The 22,718-nt window shown below is 42.5% G+C and overlaps 1 protein-coding gene across 1 annotated transcript; it reads left to right on the forward strand.

Annotated features, from left to right (window-relative positions):
- Positions 1–4,286: 4,286 nt before the first annotated feature.
- On the forward strand, positions 4,287–5,497 carry gpr45 (G protein-coupled receptor 45). Its single transcript, XM_080197899.1, has one exon. The coding sequence runs from the start codon at positions 4,287–4,289 to the stop codon at positions 5,400–5,402; it is 1,116 nt and encodes a 371-aa protein (XP_080054025.1). The 3' UTR covers positions 5,403–5,497.
- Positions 5,498–22,718: the final 17,221 nt, after the last annotated feature.

The following is a 22,718-nucleotide window of genomic DNA, read 5'->3' on the forward strand; positions in this document are numbered from 1 at the left end:
TAATGATGCTTGTGTGCCAGCTGAGCCTGTGGCTGAGTGAGGAAAAGAATATTTGAGGACCAGGATCTCAAACCAAACACAAAGGTCATGGTCAACTGGGGAGCCATGATCCTGAAGTTGCTATATGCTTCAGAGACTTGGATAATGTACAGCATGGATCTCAAAGCACAGAAGTATCATCAGCCTTTGCAAAATCCTCCAAATCTAGTAGTAAGAAAGGCAATCCAATCACTGTCCTCTCCCAAGCCAACCTGCCCAGCATCAGGACACTAATCACTCAGAAATAGCTTCACTGGGTGGAACATGTTGTTGATATACCTTAGAACAGAGAATGGAAATACTTTAATGATATCCTCAAAACATCCTGGAAGAGGAAAAACATCCTTACTGACTCATGGGAGACCCTGGCTTGTAACTAACCAAAACTGAGGGGAAGGCTCATTTGGAAAGATACCAAACATATCGCGAGACTTTGTCAAGAATCTGTATAGGCAAAATTAAGGCAGAGGGACCGTACATACCTCTGAACAATCCATCTCCCCAAGCCTTCAAACACCACCTGCCAAAGTCTGCAGATTGCACATTAGTTTTCTCAGCCATCTCAGAATTCATCAAACTGGACTGGAAGCCAGTCATCCTCAAACGCAAGGGACTCTCTAAGAAGGGGAGAGATTAATAATAACGACAGCTATTATATCTTCAATAGCAAGAGAGGTGTTGAGAAATTACAGACAGGGCCTACTGAAATGATCAAGGAATGTCACTCTTATGATTGAAATAGAAAATTCTATAATTTATATAGTTGTGAATAGGAGAAATTCAACTTATAAAATGTAGGATACATCTTAATTAAAAAAATGCATCAAGAGTTTCATCTTTGGGATGTCAGTGTGAAATTTCTTCTTTTGTATGACAAATTGATCTGTACAGTCAATATGCACTGTGATGCACATAGATATTTTTCAAACATTATTCTGAATTTACATATCACCATAGAGCTACCCAAAGTGTAAGCCCTTGATTCTTTCCGTTATAGGGTCACTTCTACCAATACTACCATGGACAGATTCATCTGCAATAGATTGGTGAGGACAAGGTCAAGTAGGCTTTTCCCTCTTGTTGGTTCCCTCACCATCTGCTGCAAATCCAATCTAGCAGCCATACCCTTTAGGAATCAGCCAGCTCATGTGATGGAATATTCACCAAAAGACGGTTGAAGCTGCTACAACAGGCCATGTCTGTACAAGTCAGAACTCCTGGTGCTCCTGTCACCAGCTCATCCAGCTGTGCTAATGTTGTTGCAGTAAGTATGACCTATGGGTTGCATTGCAATAATTTGTCCAGAGTACATTTACTGACCCTCCTTCTCCTGCAATCTCTTTGCATATCAAGAAGGATAAGTACAGCAATATTATGGAAACACCATCATTTCTAAGTCACGGACCATCCTGACATGAATTTATCTCACCTTTCCTTCATTGTCATTAGCTCATTGTCTTATAGCTATCTTACAAAAGCAAAATTTCAAATGAAAACAGAATGTTCTGGAAATGCTCAGCCTATCAGGCAGGATCTGTAGAGAGTCATAGAGGTTTATAGCATGGAAACAGGCCCTTTGGCCCAATTTGTCCATGCACCCAGTTTTTAGCCATTAGGCTAGTCCCTATTACCTGCATTTGGCCCATATTCCTCTATACCCATGTAATATCTAAATGCTTTTTAAAAGACAAAATTGTACCTGCTTCTACTATTGCTTCTGGCACCTCGTTCCAGATACTCACCATGCTCCGAGTGAAAGAATTGCCCCTCCGACCCCCTTTGTATCTCTCCCCTCTCGCCTTAATCCTACGCCCCCTAGTTTTAGACTCTCTTATCTTTGAGAAAAGATATCGACTTTCTAGCTGATCTGTGCCCCTCATTATTTTGTAGACTTCTAAGGTCAATCCTCAGTCTTCTATGCTCCAGAGAAAAAAGTCCCAATCTATCCAGCGTGTCCTCGTAACTCAAACCATCAAATCCCAGTAGCATCCTAATAAATCTCCTCTGGACTCTTTCTAGTTTAATAATATCCTTTCTATAATAGGGTGACCAGAACTGTACACAGTATTCCAAGTGTGGCCTTACTCATATCTTGTACAACTTCAACAAGACATCCCAACTCCTATATTCAACGTTCTGGCCAATGAAACCAAGCATGCTGAATATCTTCTTCACCACCGTGTCCCACCTGTGACTCCACTTTCAAGAAGCCATGAACCTGTACTCCTAAATCTCTTTGATCTATAACTCTCTGCCATTAACTGAGTAGGACCTGCCCCGATTCGATCTATCAAAATGCATCACCTCACATTTATCTAAATTAAACTCCATCTGCTATTCATTAACCCACTGGCCCAATTGATCAAGATCCTATTGCAATCCAAGATAACCTTCTTCACGGTCCTCTATGCCATCAATCTTGATGTCATCTGCAAACTTGCTAACCGTGCACTATAAATTCTCATCCAAATCATTAATATAAATAACAAATAGTTGTAGACCCAGCAACGATCCTGAGGCACACCGCTGGTCACAGGCTTCCAGTTTGAAAACAACCTTCTATAACCATCCTCAGTCTTCTTTCATCAAGCTAATTTTGTATCCAATTGGCTACCTCACCCTGGATCCCATGAGAGAGGTATCAAGTTAACATTTTTATAATTGTACAATTAGTGTATTGTCAATCTAGTGATTTCTGTACATTTTGATCAATAAGCCAAACTTATGAGCCCATAGTGGCATGGTATTTCCAGCCTTCTAACAAAAAAACAGTGAACATCCCATAAATTTGTCACTGAGTGATTTACCATAATGTTAGGTTGTGTAATCTAGACTCTGCATCCCATGCATTGGCAGAGAATAGAAATGCAGGTTTTGGTTTACAGAACACTTCCTCCAGTCCAGTTCTGTAAGAAATTAAGAAAATAAGGACAGTTTGGGTGTGGAAGGACTGAGTTTTAGTTCCAAACTGAATTCTGGATCAGGAATCCAGAAATGGGCATGGTGGGACCTTGGAGGAGAATTTTGGGGGGGGCAGCAAATTAAGAGGCTGCTTCCAGTAGCTTCATCAAATTAAGGATGATGAGAAGGCTCAGTAGCTGAGAGGGCCAATCGGAATGTCCAAGGCTCTGGGTGGCTGGCTGCCTCACCTGGAGAAGTGGGAGGTGCTGCTATGGGTGAGAGAGCACGAGGGTACTCCAAATGGGGGAGCGCCCTCTGAAAGCATATAGATGATACAAAATCATTGCAGAGGAAGTGAGGGGGAGGGGGTTGCTCACCACAGAATCATAGAATTCTTATAGTGCAGAGGAGGCCATTCAACCATTTGAATCTGTACCGGTTCTCTGACAGAACATCTTACTCAGACTCTATCCCCATAACCCCACATATTCACCCATAAATCTTGGGGCACTAAGGGAGAATGAGCATGGCCAATCCACTAACCTGCACATCTTTGACTGTGGGAGGAAACTGGAGCATAGGGCAGACACCTACATAAACACAGGGAGAAGGAGCAAACTCCATACAGCCAGTCACCCAAGGCTGGAATTGAATCAGGATCTCTGGTGTTAAATAACCACTGTGTCGCCTGCACACTGCCCCCGCAATTGTGTCAATCACAGGAGAGCAATTCCACAATGCACTGCTTTACAGGATGCAGCTCTGGCAACCTCTGGCCTGCCACTGGGAGATTGCCACCATTAGATCTACAAGATCCAGCCACATTGGGGAGCTGGATGGGGGGGAAGGGGACTGTGCCAGTCTGGAAAATCCAGATGGCACGTGGCATGCCCTCAATTGGCTATGTAATGGGCCTAATTGACTATCCACTGCTAGTCAGTGTAAGGTTGCCAGCCCTCCAACAGCAGCCTCCATGGAAAGAATCTAGAGGTGGGAACATGGGATCATGCCAATCGGTAGCAAGAAATTGCTCACAGTCCCATCTTTGAACCTACGTTTACCTCGGGAATGAGAAATCAGCCCACCGGGTTTGGAAGATTATCAACCGAAAAGTGGTGATGTTTTAATAATTAATTTGTTTTGTTAATTCCTTCTAGGCAATGAAACACTCTTTGGAAATGGTGATGCTGAAAATGGTAATGAAGACAATTCATCTCAAGGTGTCCCTGCATTGCATTATATTCAATTGCAAAGGATTTTCATTACTTAAGAATCTAGTCTATCTAGAGATGTGAAATGGTCATTTTTTTCGCTAAGGAGTGAATTAGTGACACAGTCCAGTCCTCATGATGACGGAGTGTAATCACACCCTTCACAGCTGTGTTCCTGAGGTTCTGAATGAAACTGTGAATTCAGGCAAGACAAATCTTCCCATCCTTGTAAGGATATTGCTAGCAATAGTTATGATGTCAATGATTGCAGTTGGTTTCCTTGGTAATGCAATAGTGTGTTTAATTGTGTATCAGAAACCTGCGATGCGCTCAGCAATCAACCTGCTCTTAGCAACCCTTGCATTTTCTGACATCATGCTGTCTTTGATGTGCATGCCTTTTACTACGGTCACCATCGTAACCGTCGAGTGGATCTTTGGAAGTTATTTTTGTCGGATATCTGCTATGCTGTACTGGTTCTTTGTCCTGGAAGGTGTGGCCATACTTCTGATAATCAGTGTTGACCGCTATTTAATCATTGTGCAGCGACAAGACAGACTGAATCCTCACCGTGCCAAAATAATGATTGTCATTACATGGGCAGTCTCCTTTTGCATTTCGTTTCCATCAGCGATTGACGGGACTGTGGTAGAAGTGCCAACTCGGGCACCTCAGTGCGTTCTGGGATATGCAGAGACTGGAGCTGACCGCGTTTACGCAGTGCTCTTGCTGGTTACTATTTTTTTTGTTCCTTTCAGTGTGATGCTATACTCTTACCTCTGCATACTGAACACGGTGCGAAGAAATGCCTTGCGGATCCACAACCACGCGGACACCCTGTGCCTGAGCCAAGTAAGCAAGCTGGGACAAGTGGGCTTGCAGCGCCCTCATCAAATAAACGTCGATATGAGCTTTAAAACCCGAGCATTCACAACGATTTTAATCCTCTTCATTGGCTTCTCATTTTGCTGGTTGCCGTACACAGTGTATAGTTTACTCTCTGTTTTCAATGAGAACTTTTATCACAGCCAGTCCTTCTACACTGTTAGCGTCTGGATTTTGTGGCTCACTTACCTCAAATCCGTGTTCAATCCTCTCATCTACTGTTGGCGCATTAAGAAATTCCGTGAGTCCTGCATGGAATTCGTACCAAAAACATTCAAAATTCTACCAAAGCTGCCGGGCAGGACAAGGCGGAGAGTCCGGCCCAGCACAATTTATGTTTGTAATGAGCATCAGTCAGCTGTATAAATGAAAACTTTTGTCCCAAATGCCTTGTCAAACTGCCCATAAGTAGAATAATTTTTGGTGTGACATGCACTTGCCATTTATTATATGAAATTGACCTTTTCTTGTGATAGGTTGCTGCCAAAAAGTAATTTGTTAATCTTGCAAACCTGTTTATTACTGCCCTGAACGGATGTGTTAATGAGAAAATGATATTTGTGATTTGTGCTTTACTATGTATGATAATGGAGCCGCATTGAGAAAAACCCTCTGCACCTTTAAGGATCCTCATTAGAAGTGAACCAAACAAGACTTCATATTTCATTCAAAATTGTCCCATGGAATTGTGCAGGGTATGGCACAGTAGGATTAACACTTCAAATGTTGGCACCTGTGATTTATAATTCCTTCTTTTGTGAAATGGACTGTTTTCACAATTTTCTAAGGTGTTGTTTCAATTTAACTAGCATCAAACTTGCTGCCTGGATTTAAAGCTATTGTTACAGATCAGTCATACATTTCAAAAACTGCATCATTTTAATTTTCACTGAAACTACTTGTAATGAAAATTAAGCAGTTTCTATAACCAACAGCCAATGCACGATGTTAACAAAGATAGATAAAGAGCCTGTGGATTTGATACGAATCAGCATATACTATCACATATTAATTCTCTCAGTGTTGATTTCCAATCTGTTTACTTGCACACGGATAGGCTCCAAGTCACAGGCTTATGTCAAGAATATCAACATTTGCCTATTTACTTCTAAGTAGAATAAAGTTGGGGGTCTTGAGAATAGCTGATTAGCTTTGCTACTTGGCTACAAGGCACATGTGATTCATATTATCATGGAGATAGGCTTTGAGAAGGAGAGTGTCCATCAGAAACCATTGTGGGATGAGGTTCTATGTTTTCCTAAAAATATTGCTTAACCTCACAAACCTGAAAACAAACAGAAGGATAGAGAGGGCAAGACTCTTCTTCACCATGCACAATGTGGGTTGGAGCTCACACTCAGTTAAAAAAAAAATCCACGTAAAGCTAACGAAGGGGCTAGACAGGGTAGAGGCAGAGAGATTCTTTCCACTTAGAAAGGAAACAAGAACTAGAAGACACAGCCTCAAAATAAGAGGGAGTCAGTTTAGAACAGAGTTGAGGAGGAACTTCTTCTCTCAGAGGATAGTGAATCTCTGAAATTCTCTGCCCATTGAAGCAGTGGAGGCTACCTCATTAAATACCTCAATTATCTATCACAGGTAGATAGATTTCTGATCAATAAGGGAATTAAGGGTTATGGGGAGCAGGCAGGTAAGTGGAACTAAACCACTATCAGATCAGCCATGATCTTATTGAATGACAGGGCAGGCGCGAGGGGCTAGATGGCCTACTCCTGCTCCTATTTCTTATGTTTTTATGTTCTTATTTGCCAAGCTTTAGCTGGAGGAAAGGATCTCCAATTTGTTCTTCACAGTGCAAGTCAATTGGGGGAGAAGATGTTATCTGCCTGGAAAAGGATAAAGGAACTGCTTTAAACTGTTTCGCAAAATGAAGTGCCCATTTAAGGGACAGAGTATAGTGTAACCATGGCAGGGGGATGTTTGGCATTTATTGTGCAAGTTTCCCACTGAAATATTGTTTAGTCAATGCTGCTTTTAGTTTGTTTGTTCCAGTAAAAGTTTTTAAAACCTGAAATCTTGATGTGTGATCCTTTCAGCATTTACTGCAACTTTGAATTTCTTTTTAAAAATTGTCGGTGTCCACAGGAATCATAACAACTACACTGGGATTTGCCAGAGTCCAAATGAACCAGATTTCACAGTGAAAATGCCTTGCAATAGTTAACAAAGATTCAGAAGCAAAGTTAGATTGAACAGTTAACTTTGAATCTACTGTTGCTGTCAGACTTGCTGAACATTTCCAGCATTTTAGGTAGCATAAAAACTGATAAAGCTCTGGGGCCTGATGGCATTTAACCCAGGCTGCTTAGAACATAAGAAATAGGAGCAGGAGTAGGCCATCTAGCCCTTCGAGCCTGCCCCGCCATTCAATAAGATCATGGCTGATCTGTCGTGGCTCAGTTCCACATTCCCGCCCTCTCCCCATAACCCTTAATCCCCTCTCTTATCAAAAACCCATCAACCCGTGTCTTAAAAATATTTAGCGAGGTAGCCTCCACCACTTCAACGGGCAGAGAATTCCAGAGATTCACCACCCTTTGAAGAAGTTCTTCCTCAATTCTGTTCTAAACCACCCCCCCTTTATCTTGAGGCTGTGCCCCCTAGTCCTACTGTCCTTTCTGAGCGGGAAGGGAGGTGAAAGATGAAATTACTGGGCAAATCTTTGTCTCTTCTTTGGACACTGGTGAGGTCCCAGAGGACTGGAGGGTAGCTAATGTGGTACCACTGTTTAAAAAGGGCAGTAGGGATAGGATGTATAAGTATTTGGAGTGTTGCAATCTGATTAGGGATACGCAACATGGCTTTGTTCAGGGGAGGTCTTGCCTTACGAATCTAGTAGAATTTTTTGAGGAGGTGACAAAAACGGTTGGCGATGGGCGAGCCGTTGATGTCATCTATATGGATTTCAGGAAAGCGTTTGACAAAGTCCCTCACAGTAGGCTGGTAGAAAAGGTTAAGGCACATGGGATACAGGGACAGGGATCTAGATGGATTGAAAACTGGCTAGGCAACAGGAGACAGTAGTAGTGGAAGGGTCCTTTTCTAGCTGGAGGTCTGTCATCAGTGGTGTGCCACAGGGCTCAGTACTAGGATCTCTTTTCGTAATATATATAAACGACTTGGAAGAGGGCGTACGTGGTGTGATCAGCAAGTTTGCAGATGACACCAAGATGGCAGGATTTGTGGATAGTGAGAAAGATTGTCAGGTGACACAGCAGGATATAGATAGGCTGGTATACTGGGCAGATAGATGGCAGATGGAATTTAATCCTGACAAATGCGAGGTGATGCATTTTGGAAGGAATAATGCAGGGAGGAGTTACATGATAAAAGGTAGACCAATTAAGAGTATAGAAATGCAGAGGGACCTGGGAGTGCAAGTGCACAAGTCTCTGAAGGTGGCAACCCAGGTGGAGAAGGTTGTGAAGAAAGCTTATGGAATGCTAGCCTTTATAGGAAGGGGTATAGAGTATAAGAGCTGGCATCTAATGCTTCAGTTGTACAGAACGTTGGTTAGGCTGCATTTGGAGTACTGCATCCAGTTCTGGTCACCTTACTACCAGAAGGACGTGGAGACCCTGGAGAGAGTGCAGAGGAGGTTTACCAGGATGGTGCCTGGTATGGAAGGACTGGGTTATGAGGAAAGATTGGGTAAACTGGGGTTTTTCTCCTTAGAAAGACAGAGATTAAGGGGGGATCTGATAGAGGTGTATAAAATAATGAAGGATATAGATAGAGTAAACAGTGGCAGGCTTTTTCCTAGATTGGAGACAAATATCACGAGGGGTCACAAGCTAAGGGTGAGGGGGGAGAAGTATAATTTGGATACTAGAGGGAGGTTTTTCACACAAAGGGTCGTGGGGGTATGGAACGTGCTACCAAGTAAGGTGGTGGAGGCAGGCACGTTGGACTTGCTTAAGGTTTGCTTAGATAGGCACATGAATGAAACAGGGACGGAGGGTTATAGGAGACGGTTTTAAAAAGGGTCAGAGCCTCGGGATGATACTGGAAATGTAATACTACATGTTAATGTTTTGTCTCTTTTAATCCACAGGTGTGTCGGTCCACCTTGTTGTCAAACGAGGGGCATGCACACGGTGGGTCATGCGTGGGCTGCTCTTGGATGTTTCGAGAGTGGCCTAGTACTTCGCGTTGTGTGTGCTTAAACCTGGACCAGCACATGGGCACCACAACAGCTCAGTGACTATCACTGCTAGCTGTGCAGATACATGGATTTGGGCCTGTGTCTGTGGGAGTTTGCGCATTCTCCCTGTGGTTGCGTGGGTTTCCTCCGGGTGCTCCAGTTTCCTCCCACACCCCAAAGATGTGCTCTTAGGCTGATTGGTGCACCAAATTGACCCTACACCATTCTCCCCTGAATCTGGTTACAATAGGAGTACCATTCGCATACACACGGGGCAAGGTAGGTGTTGGGAAATGCTTTGTTAAGATGGCGGCGCAGGCTCGTTGGGCCGAAGGGCCTGTTTTCCGTGCTGGGTTGTTCTTTGTTCTTTCTGTTTTATTTAAGATTTCACTGTGACAGTAGCTGTAATAATTGAAAGATTACCATAGTCCAGTGCTAAAACATTCCTCAAAGAGAGGAGATATCTTTGCAGCAATTAATAAAAGTTAACTTGAAGTTGATAGCAAATAAATTGAAAATAACTTTAAAAATAGGTGCAGAGAAAGTTGAGGTATTGGCTCAACATTTGAACATTGAAGAAGTGAAAGTAATGAGACAAAATAGGGTTAGGTTAGCCAGGATTCAGTCACAAATAAAGCAATGTGAATTAGAATTCCAAAGGGAAGAAAAATATAATTTTTTTTAAAAAGCTTGAATTAGAATTCCAAGTGAAGGAAATTAATGACATTTTAATTCAAAGTGCTGGGCAGACTTGAAACGGAGTATTTCAGATCCAACTTTTCAACCCATTCGCAGGCGCCCCCGTACGCACTCTGCCTGTGAAAATAGTAACGATTCCGAATTGCACTGTACAAGCCTGTGGGTGGGACTTAACATGCCCGAAACCCTGCAGCTTCAATTGCTGCCTCCAACTGCGCATGCGCAAAAAATAAGATAGAATGTGGCTCCCCTAACACATCACTTGCAGCCGGAAAAAGCCTCCCCTGGCACCCACAGACATTACGCCACCCCCACAATATTACTGACCCCCTTATCCCTCCCACCCAACCCCCACCCAGACTGATTGCAGCCTCCTCATCTCCTTCCCCCTCACTTTTCACAGGCAGGGTGGCAGTGGATTCCCCTTCCCCCTTACTGATCACAGGCAGAGTGGCAGTGGACCCCTCTCTCCCCTGCCCCACCAATCTCAAGTAGAGAGCTGTTGTACCTACCTTCCCCACCCTCCAACTCCTCCCACCACCAGAGAGCCATTGGATGCTCGACACTTACCTCCTCACTAACTGGAGCGCCCAAATCGGACTTTTGTAGTGTATATCTGTTTAGTGCCATATCTGGATGGACAAATGCGATGGTAAAGTGGGAAGTGCAGGTAAGGTTCGGTGTGCAGTCCATTAAGTCAAGTTAAATGCATGCACGGTCCCGAATGTGGCCATTTTTGGGCCTTGGTAAAGGGGGAACCGGCAAGAAGGAAGGCATGGATCGCACTACTCACCTCACGAGGCAGATATCTCTGTATAAAGATGTAACATTTATTCAAAACAAAAACACAAAAGCAGCTGCTCGGAGGTCACCAAAAGGGTTAAGTAGCTCTGAGATAGAGCAACAGAACTTCTCCAATGAATCTAGTGTATACAATCAAAAACAGATCAATTACAGGTTTCCTTATTGATTAATCCCACCTCATATTAGTTTAAAATCAAGTACATTCAGTAAACTTACATCAATAATAATTCCTGACATATACCTCAGCTAATTGCATTTTATCATCCAACATAGTGATATCTCATTTGTCCATTTAATCCAAACACTAGCTCCCACCTCGGCTAAAGTCACTTCCTGGTCGCCTCTTTCCCCAGGATGCTTGCTACTGGGGTCAAAGTGGACATTCCCACCAGATCATTGCCAACCTGGAAAAACATGTTCCTGCAGCCAGGCACGTCCTTATCCAGAATTTGGACAATAAATGGACCTATTACGTTGCAAGATGCATTCCCTCATAAGAAACTTTCTGATATGAATTTCGCTAACTACAGGAGGTTCCCAGGCCTTTAGTTCTGACCTATTCCCCTCTCCCATCATAGCTTGTGGTAACTTGCTTTTGGCTGAAATGAGCAATGAGTCACATAACACTTAAAATACATTCAAAATATCAGTATATGTTTTAAAATCATAATTATTTGTTTATTCTTATACTGCATCCACATGTAATCTATTTGTCTCATTGGCTTATTAACTTCGTTAAATGATTCTTGAAACACTTTACTGGTAGTCTTGTCAGTGCCTTATGGATTCTGTCTAAAACCTTATTAATTGGTTAGTAATTTCCCTCTTCAGTAGAGAAAGTGATGGAGGTTGACTCCATCACTTTCATGATGGAGTCAACCAGGGTCATTTTAGATGAACAGTCTGTAAAATTTCAAAATGGTTAAGAGTGCTGTGTACATTAAGCATATAAGTTAATTCCAGAAGGTCGCACGCAGGACTTTGGAGAACTGAGGAATGAACTACATCAGACTTCAGAAAAACATTGTTTGATGGATGGTGTGGATTATTGAGCAAGATTTTGAAAGCTTCAGATAATAGAAAAAATGAAAAAGGAATAAGATGTCACCAAGGAGACTAAGGTTTCTAAAATAAGAGAAGTTGCTGTTTTGGCTGATGATTACAAAACTATCTCATAAAGCTTTGTTTGCAAACCCACACACCATTTGGAGAGATAAGAGGAGGAATCATGAACTGGACACAAACCATCATGAGAGGTGTGGTAGAAATGAACAGATATGCTTCTGAAAGTAGTGAAAAAAGTATGGAAGATAAGTGGTTCAGGTGGCCAACATGATACTTTTGCCACAAGGTGAGGCTGTAAAAGAAGAATTCTGGAAATTAGAAGTTAAGCTGATGGCATCTATAGGTGTGTCTAATGTATTTCCAGGTTATGTTGTACCAGTGAATGGAGTTTGTGAAAAACAGTGGATATACATTGGAACATAAAACATAATGGAAGTTTTATGCTTGAGACTAAGGTGAGTTTGCTTTTGTCAGAGAAAAGTACCAAAAAGGTTGTTATTCTTCATGATTTGGGTCTGGGCTCAATCCCTGCTATCAGTAAAAGGTCTGAATTTCTCACTGGATAGTTAATTAAATAAAAGTGTATTGATACAGAACATTGATGGAAATTGTTTGCCTGTTTCATTGTGTGGAGTGAAATTGTGTTTTAGTCAAAGGTTCTGTTATTTAAAGAGTGGTGTTAAGATTGCCTATGAAAGATATTGACTTTATCTTGGGAAACAATCTACCTGGAAATCACATGCTACCTCTGGACATTTCCACCAAATCCGTTGAATCTGTTAAAAGATACAGATCAGCAAGATCAATGGAAAGCAGACGGCACGGTGGTAAGCACTGCTGCCTCACAGTGTCAAGGACCTGGGTTCGATTCCTGGCTTGGGTAACTGTCTTTGTGGAGTTTGCACATTCTCCCCATGTCTGCATAGGTTTCCTCAAGTGTTCCGGTTTCCTCCCACAGTCTGAAAGATATAGTGGTTAGGTGGATTGACCAGAACAGGCGCTGGACTGTGGCGATTAGGGGAATTTCACAGTAGCTTCATTGCAGTGTAAGACTTACTTGTGACTAATACATAAGCCTCAACTTTAAAAATGTACATCTGTCTGAGTCTGTTGCAGCCAACAATAGTTTGACTCAAGAGGGAGATTCACAAATTTGGACTTCTGAGATTAAAAAGACACTGAAATCTCAGCCTGACAGCAAAGAGTTTTTAAAAAAACTGAAAACAAATCGTCTGAGTTAAGCCTGCCTGCAGACCCTAAACACAGTAAAAAGTCTGACAACACCAGATTTTAGTCCAACCTATTTATTTGATAATATACTCGCAAGCTTTCGGGTTAGCCCCTTCGTCAGGTGAATGGAGAAGGGGCTAACCCGAAAGCTTGCGAGTATATTATCAAATAAATAGGTTGGACTAAAACCTGGTGTTGTCAGACTTTTTACTGTGTTTACGCCAGTCCAACGCCGGCATACCCACATCATGCAGACCCTAAGCCATAGGAGTCAAAGCAACATACAGCAGCAGCACTCCAGACTAATGGAGAAGCAAAGGAAAACAGTTCTTAGAAACAAAATGACTTGGCTGTAGCTAATGATACTGCAGAACTACAAGGACAAGATTAGGTTTTGGAATCATAGAATCCCCACAGTACAGAGGGAAGCCATTTGGCCTATCGTGTCTATATCAACCACAATCCCTGGCCTTATTCCCACAACCTCAAATTTACCCTGCTAATCCACCTTACACTAGGGTCAGTTTAGCATGGCCAATCAACCTAACCCGCATATCTTTGGACTGTGGGAGGAAACCCATGCAGACACCAGGAGAACATGCAGACTCCACACAGACAGTGACCCAAGGCTGGAATTGAATCTGGGTCCCTGGTATTGTGAGGTAGCAGTGTTAACCACTATGCCACTGGGCCATCTTGTTACAAAGATACCCAGACTGAACCAATTTTTTAACCAAGGATAGGGAAGCACTGGAAATTACTCAACGGGAAAACGGAGATTTACTTCAACACATGACAAAAAGTGAGTGAACAGTAACAGCATGAACTCTCAGTCAGAAATCTACTGAAATTGAGTTTGAACTTCCAATTGTTGCATGCATTTGTTTTGGTATAGATTAAACATTGTGATGCTGCCAGGATAGATTATTTAAATACTGAGATTTGACAACAATTTGAAGAAATTGATGAGTATACTGTGTGTTGTAAGTTAATTATTACAATGTATAGTATATTATCAGTTATATTTTGGCTAGTGACTTTTTTTAAAACGTCACTTTGGTGATGACTTTTCACCTTTAAAGAGGGAGGTGTAACACAATGCAAGATTTATCAGATTATTGTATTTTGCAACTCTCTCTTTAGGTAAAATGATGGGGATCATAACGCTTGGTCAGAATTCTGCTGATAGCAAGCCAAGGTAGTTTGGTTGTTGGGATGAGACAGGTGGTTTTAAAAAGGTGCAAGACATTCACACCTGTAAGCAACAACCCAGGCAGCTGTGCCGACTGTGGATAGGTGCTACCCATCTGAAAAGGGAAAAAGGAGTTGAAAATAGGACTGGTCCCTGCAGAATGTAGTGTCCAGTTAAGGAAGAGAGTAAAATATAACTTTGATAGAGGGATTTTCAGTTATTGTGAAAGGTAAATGGAGAATCTTTCCTGTAGTTTAGAAGCTGTCCATTCAAAGTGTTTAGTCAATTTTACTTTTTGTTTATTACAGTAAAAGTCTTAAAACCTGAAAACGTGTGATCTTTTCAGTCAAATTTCTTATTGAAGTTATCAGTCACACTGGGGACTGTAACAAAGCTCAAGTGCGCTGGTGGATACTAGAAGCTTTAACTCACCCTGCATATATGTCAATTGTGGCTCATGCGTTAAGTCACAAGATTAGGGTTTGACTCCTATTCCAGGAATTGCACATCAAATTTAAGACTGACACTCCAGTGCAGTACTGAGGGAGTGCTGCACTGTACGAGATCCTGTCTTTTGGATAAGATGTTAAACTGAGGTTCCATTTGCCTGTTCAGGTGGCTGTAAAAAAAACCTGTGGCACTATTTGCAAGAATTAGTCAATAGCACAAGAACAGAATATCTGGTCATTATCACATTGTTGTTTGTAGGAATTTACTGTGTACATATTGATGTATATCAACCAACACGCTTCCTACATTACAACAGTGACTGTTCTTCAAAAGTATTTCATTGGCTGTAAAATGTTTGAGATGTCTGTGGCCATGAAAAGTGCCTCATAAATGCAAGTCTTTCTTGGTTTCATAGCAGCTTCCACAATTAAACTAGGTCCCAGTGCAATTGAAGGAATGGAAGCTCCAACTGTAATGAAACCCAAATGGATGGATCTGCCTTTGGGAGGCAAGAGACAGATGGAGAATCTGTCCCTCAAAAACATTCAGGCATTCACTGAAACAGTGGAGGAATAAAACCTCACTATGGAAACTTGATTGCATCAAAGATCATTTCAAATGGACTATTATTAGTTGTCTAAGTTAAAAGCAATTTAATTCTTGGGTCAATGCTTATATGTAAGCTCTGAATTGTAATGTGATTCCTAAGGGCTGGCCTCACTGCAAGGTGCAAAATTTGCCCCAGAGTGTAATAAGCTCCCAGATCTTCTAAAAGTGAGCTGCTGTCACTATGAAAGGTGAATGTAACAGAGCCAAAGCACAATGGAGGTTAACTTCAATAGGTCCCAAAAATGGACATCAGAATCACCAAGCAGGTTTAACGCTTGCCTGCTGCTTTTGACTCAGGCAGAATGCCAACTCCCTGCTGCCTGCTAATTAACATGTCTGCAAGGTGCAGCGAGCATTAGCCACAATTCTGAGTGGATATGTGCCCAAGTAGGCAGCCCAAAATGGTGAGCAGCCACCATTAGTCAAAGCTAGCCTGCACTACTACTTAAAGCTATTGTTTAAAATGGACATGCACTGTGGCTAGAATAGGTTCAAGAAGTCGTCACAGAACTCATTCTGACATGGAAGTGGTTGCAATAATGCCACAGCATTTAAGTGGGCAGACTTCAAGATTTAACAATCCTGTACAATCAGCAGGTCAGGGAGGTAGAGAACAGCGAGATGTGTTTTGCCCACAGTGGACCAGGACGCTCTTCGGTCAATCCCCCAGAAGGCAGTGGGATTGATAGGTAAGGCAGTCAATACCAGAAATCAAGCTCCGAGGACCTCAATACAGCATTGCAAGATGTTCATTGGCCTCAACATGAATGGTCAATGCCAATTCCTACTATTCACAGCACTAACATTACTTACAGCTCAAGATACTACACTCCCACCACTAACCTACCAACAACCTTGATCAATCAGGACTCATACTGAACATTCATAGCTTCACCTCATATTCACAAATTTAGCACTTCGGCAAGCCTCTCAACTACATCTCACAGATTGCAAAACCAGTCAACTACTCAACCATAAAATCCATATCACCCACATTACACATACTCACCAAGACACTTCCCTTTCCCGATGCGATAACCACAGGCAACAACACCTAATTGGTGAGGAACAAGTGTGATTCATGTCCTCATCCCAATGGTGGATATGGTGCTCACCCTCAATGGAGTGGCTATTGTCGTGGGTGCAGCCAGTGGTGGGTCGGAGAGCACCGAAGGTGGAGATATCATAACACTTAATTCTCTTTCTCACATTCCATCCCTCCTTCATTCCACAATCTCTGAGTTAGAAGCTGCAGATCGCATAAGCATGCAACTGTGAATGAGAGGGGTGGCTGGAACACAGAGCTTCAAAATGTCGATTCAGGCTTCAAGTCAGCATTGTGGCCCTACTGTACATTAGGCAGATACTCACTATGCACAGTAGCCCCATCATCAGTATGATACTCAGTGCAACTTGCACAACAGGTTTTCTCATATGCTGCATTTAAGATTTTGGGCCTCGAAGGACACCCTTACTGCCCAAAAAATAAAACAGGTATTATGTATCCAAATTTTGCACCAAATTTTGCAAATTGCAGCTGTTTAATTAGATGCATTGGGTGTACTCTTGCAGGCCAGGGAAAGGAGAATGACATTCCTTGGAGTGGAAGGCTACCTTCCAATTAAAGGTGCCAGCTGCCTGAATGGGTCGTGAAAGGGATTCAATGACTGCTAAAAATTAATGAAATCTGGATAAAGTTAACTCAGTGTCAAAATATGTGAGTAGATATACTTTAATTAACATCCAGGGATGAAAAAAATTGTGTATTGCAGTACCTCAATGTGCTGAACAAAGTATCTGGACAAGTTTGAATTTTCTGCAATTGTATAGAAAGGAGAAAAGTGCAATATTTTAAGGTGCACACAAGAACATTGTACTGTTTCACACAAAAGTGAAAAAGTGTGCTCCAAAACCTACATTCCCACTAGACCCTACATGCATGCTGCTTTGGTTTCATTCACACTGGATGGGATATGTAGTTCCCACAGGAATGTTTATCTGGGTAACTGTCAATTTCCAACATCCGGGAGACTGAGTGCACTTTTTGGAACAGGCTGCTCACCATTAACTTGAATTTTACAGTCACTCAAGATGAAATTTACTTAATAGTCACAGGTAAGGCTTATATTAACACTGCAATGAAGTTACTGTAAAATTCCTCTAGTCACCACATTCCAGCGCCTGTTCGGGTCAATACACCTAACCAGCAGGTCTTTCAGAATGAGGGGGGAAATTGGAGCACTCAGAGGAAACCCACGCAGACACGGAGAGAATGTGCAAACTCCACATAGTTACCCAAGCCAGGAATCGAACCCAGATCCCTGGCACTGTGAGGCAACAGTGTTACTGTGTGGAGGTAATGGATCACTACAAGTGACCCAATTTCAGGAGAAGCCCACAAACAGATTAAACATTAAATTGATGAAGGAATGGAGGAAGCTATGTTTGGAAGGAGACTATGTCTCTCCAACAAAACCGCAGCATTTCCAGAATCTTTTACAAGGACAATAAATGCCATCCTCACCAGTGACACATGCATCCCATGAATGAGCAACATAAAATTGTGACCTTTACTCTTTCACATGGTAATAAGGAGGCAAACACTGCACAATAATAACACAATGCACATTATATTGCTATTTACATTGATTATATCCCAAAACTATTTTTTTACTTCCTGAATTTTCCAAAAATGAGAGTGAATCAGCTGGGGCACTTCAGAGCATGGTGCAAGACACAAAAGCCAGCTGCTGCAAGCACTGTCACAGGTCCCCGCACACTATGCCATTTAAAGAGTGAGTTTAAGGTGGATGCATCAGCTGAAACACTGATTACAGGGCACAGGGAGGCGATGGCCTGGTGTTATCACGAGGCTATTAATCCAGAATCCCAGCTAATGTTCCCAACAAAGATGTGCAGATTAGGTGGATTGACCAAGTTAAATTGCCCCTTAATATCAGGGGGACTAGGTAGGGTAAAGGCACGGGGTTATGGGGATGGGGCCGGTGCAGACTCGAGGGGCTGAATGGCCTCTTTCTGCACTGTAGGATTCTATGATTCTATAACAGTACAACGGCGAGAATAAACTCATTATGACATACTTTGGTGCCATGCCAAACAGCCTCCAAGGTGTGTTAGTGCTTTGCAGGAACATGAGAACAGAGTTTGGATAGATGTGCCAAGTTGCCCCCACCTCCTTTTGTTTTCCCTGGGGTAGCTTCTGTTCATCAACAGCAACTTACTGAGGTTACTAATGATGCAATTAGGAGATATTTTGCAAGGGCAGTGGAATTTTACCAGTGGTGCACAGGACCCCAATTGAGTCTGCAGCTTGTCAACTCAAAGGAGATGACTGCACAGCACAAGATTGGAGCACCATAAAAATAATCTGCAATCTGCACATTAACAGAGCAAATCAGTAAGCCTGAGGCCATCGGCAAGCAAAGACTTGCAATTAATTTTGTGACTATCTCCTTGATAGTTCAGACAGTTCTGGTAGCTGCTGTTTCCTCCAGCCATTTCGACCCTCACTCAATTCACTACTCTCACTGCAGATGTAGTGAAGGTTGCTGTAGCAACTGTGTATGCTGAACTACCCTCCCACCTCCTCAAAACACCTGCTGCCCTGAATCGGTCAGTCATCCTGAGAGCTTCTACAGGCAGTTTTGCTGCTGTGATGTTTAGGTTTGCAACCTGAAAATGTTACAGAAAAATCTAAAGGTGGGAAAATTCATCTCAATGTGTGAAGGATTTGAACAATGTGTCATGTGGCTACTTGACAAGATTGTGAATACTTTGCAGTCAACAGCAAGAATAAACAAATGGTGTGACTCACTGCTCGGAGACCTTGGGTTCACACCCACAAAAGACTGACTTGACCAATTTGAGATTGTTTTGAGAGAGGTCTGATAGTAGGATTCACACACTTCGTGGAAACAGATGATGTAGACATATCCAGGAGCTGAGACAATGAATGCTTTCTCTCAGGGCAATCACATATAAGAACATAAGAACATAAGAAATAGGAGCAGGAGTAGGCCATCTAGCCCTTCGAGCCTGCCCTGCCATTCAATAAGATCATGGCTGATCTGTCATGGCTCAGTTCCACATTCCCGCCCTCTCCCCGTAACCCTTAATCCCCTCGCTTATCAAAAACCCATCAACCCGCGTCTTAAAAATATTTAGCGAGGCAGCCTCCACCACCTCAACGGGCAGAGAATTCCAGAGATTCACCACCCTTTGAGTGAAGAAGTTCCTCCTCAACTTGGTTCCAAACCGCCCCCCCTTTATCTTGAGGCTGTGCCCCCTAGTCCTACTGTCCTTTCTGAGTGGGAAGAGTCTCTCCACCTCTATCCTATCCATCCCATTCATCATCTTATATGTCTCAATGAGATCTCCCCTCAATCTTCTAAACTCTAACGAGTACAAGCCTAGTTTATTCAGCCTCTCCTCATAGCTCAACCCCCTCAACTCCGGTATCAGCCTAGTAAACCTCCTCTGCACTCCCTCCAAGGCCAAAATATCCTTGCGTAAGTGCGGCGACCAAAACTGCACACAGTACTCCAGCTGCAGCCTCACCAATGCCCTCCAACAAAACACAATGGCAACCTAGCTATATAAATTTCAGCTGATGACTTTTGAACATTTTATTTATCTTCAGTGAATTTTGACTCTATTAAGTGCCATATTAAGGTTAGACCTGGTAATAAGATAGTGACTGTAAGATACTAGAGTAGACAGAAAAGTACAGATTATTGTTTGAATGCACATTATATTATTTTGTTTATTTACAATATTTGTAAAACCGTCTAGAAATTATAGAAAGTGAGGATCATCTGCATACTAATCTTCCAAGCTGTAATCTTCCTGTGCTATTACTATACCATTGGCCAGCTCATCCTGTCTCGTACTGATACCTCTTTGTGCTGCAAAGCTGAGTGACATGCAGCAAATAGTGTTTATCTGAGCCACCTTTGCAGACTGAAAGAGGGGTCCACTGCTGTTCTAAACAGCAGACACTTTTCCTTCAGCAATAATATAATCTCTACAATTTCTAGTTGAGGCATGTGCTTTGATGTAGCTACATTTCACTGTTGTTCAGGAGTTTTGCAATGTGATGGGAGTGGGTTGGGTTTGTCTTTGAGTGACCATCTATGAGTCTTCATGGCACACTGGCATTGTTGGCTGCCTTATAATGACAGCATCATGAGTCTTGCCTAAATAATAATCACAGACTTGCATTAGGATGTTTGTGATCAGACGCCACCTACAGATTAATTGAATGAAAATACTTTCAGGTTAGAAGTTTAAATTATATTTTTTAGAAATTATATTTAAAAAGGTCACATTGTATCAAGTACTGGTTTTCAAACTTAAAAGCCATTGGACAGAATTTCCCCAAATGAGAGGCAGTCCCAACCAAGGTTAAATTCAGATCCTGTAGCCACCTGGGTGCGTGTGCACCAGGACATCCTCATCCACAGTCAAGTAACATTTGTCAGGTGGGAGAGCCAGTTAATATCAGGTGGTGAGCAGGAAATGGTCCTATATTGTCAAAGAAAGGTGCTATTTTAGTCAGCACAACCTTTATCCAGATGGCACACAGGGCATTGCAAAGGAATCTGAACAAGGGAGGTTCAGAAGGAAACACTAGCGTCAGAGGAAAGGTTGGACTAAGGTTCAGTGGTGTCTCCCTTGAAGTGCTCCTGCAGATGGCAATAATATAAAGAGGTGAAAGGGAGGAAGAGGCTGGTAAGTTTCATAAAGAATTACCAAAAAGGTCAGCAGCTATGGGACGCTTGCGGGAACATTGATGGAGTACTGGAAACATCTAAGTGACTATATATGGTCTGGCAAGGTGAGTGGTATTCATAATTATAAACACCTATAATACCTGGTTGACCTATGCATTGGCCAGAGGCCAGCACCCACAGTTAGATACAGAATTGACTCAGACCAGAGGCCAGAATAAATCACTGCATTGACAACACTGAATGGCCACTTGCAGCAAGCTTCCATTGGTGCAATGCTGTAATGGAAATTAAGAAGTCTTATAACACTTACCTGACGAAGGAGCATCGCTCAGAAAGCTAGTGGCTTTTGCTACCAAATAAATCTGTTGGACTCTAACCTGGTGTTATGAGACTTCTTACTGTTTATCCCAGTCCAACGTCGGCATCTCCACGTATTGGAAAGTGACAGGCTGATGAGCATAGCTGGGCTATGAAACAAGAGTGTCACTGTGTGTCCATGCATATTGCTAACAGGAGAAGTATTCTCACAATGCCAGGGAGTAAGGAGAAGCGGAGGTAATGTGCAATTCATAGCATTGACTCCAATAGACAAGGAAGCAATGAAACTAGAATAGGTTGCAGAAGGGCAATCTGTCACTGAGGGCAAGGTGGGGTCCACAGAGAATGAGCAACATGATGGATGTGGGCACTTTCTGATAACCAACTATGGTACACATCATGCTTGAACACAGGGATACCAGATCACGTTCAGCAAGCAGGAGGTATTGGAAGCACAGCACCTGAATATCACTTGTCTCCTCAGCAGGCCTAGTTGAGAGCATGGGACCAGCAATTGCTTAAAAATCATGAGACCTCAGAGGAGAAGCTACCATGTGAGGAGACATTAATTCAGCATACCCTCCACCAATGTGGATACTTGCACACTTGAGGGCCTTCATGTGCAGTTAGAAACTGCTGTGGGTGAGCACAGCATCGATGCACGAGGATAGCTAACAGAGGCAGTGACAGCAATGGGCACTTAACATCGGAAAACTGAGGGGGGGTTCAGTGATGCTCAGTTTCAGATGTCGGTACGCAGAAGCCACCAGCAAAGTGGCAGATGCTGAAGCAACAGCGTGAAATGTGGATATTGGTCAGTTTTGAGAGGCTGTTCACTCCCATGCATATTCAATAGAGGAGTTTCTAAGCAGGTGCCTGCCTTACAATGTTGCTTAACTCAACTGGCTGCCAACTCCACCCAATACTTACCTGCCACTGAGCTATTGCAGGCATGCCACAAACGCTCTGTGGATCCCATGCACTCCAGGGAAAATTTAAAATACACTTCCAAATTGCTGTCAATTGGCTGTTTAACAGCCCTAATTGTCTGAACACTGCTGTCTTGTGCATTCGCAATCCCATTGCCTGTATGCCCCTGGTTTTATGATCTTTTAAAAGGAGATTCAAATTTCCAATTATTAGTTGAAAGAAAGACATGACAAGATTTCACATTTGAAAAATTTACTGTAACAAATGACAAACAAAATGCTCGACAAAACAATATTTTCTTTTTGTAGGTAACATATACTTTAAACAACAGAGGATACAGACCTTTGGGAATGTGTAATCGGCAGAAAGGGAAAGCTAACACCAATGGTACCCTGCTCCTGACAAAATGCCTAGAACATGACCTTGTCAAAACCAACACCATGATCCATCAGGCAGACAAGTATAAG

Source organism: Carcharhinus amblyrhynchos, chromosome 10, assembly GCF_965287045.1.
Source record: "Carcharhinus amblyrhynchos chromosome 10, sCarAmb.v2.hapA, whole genome shotgun sequence".
In the NCBI taxonomy this organism is placed as follows: domain Eukaryota; kingdom Metazoa; phylum Chordata; class Chondrichthyes; order Carcharhiniformes; family Carcharhinidae; genus Carcharhinus; species Carcharhinus amblyrhynchos.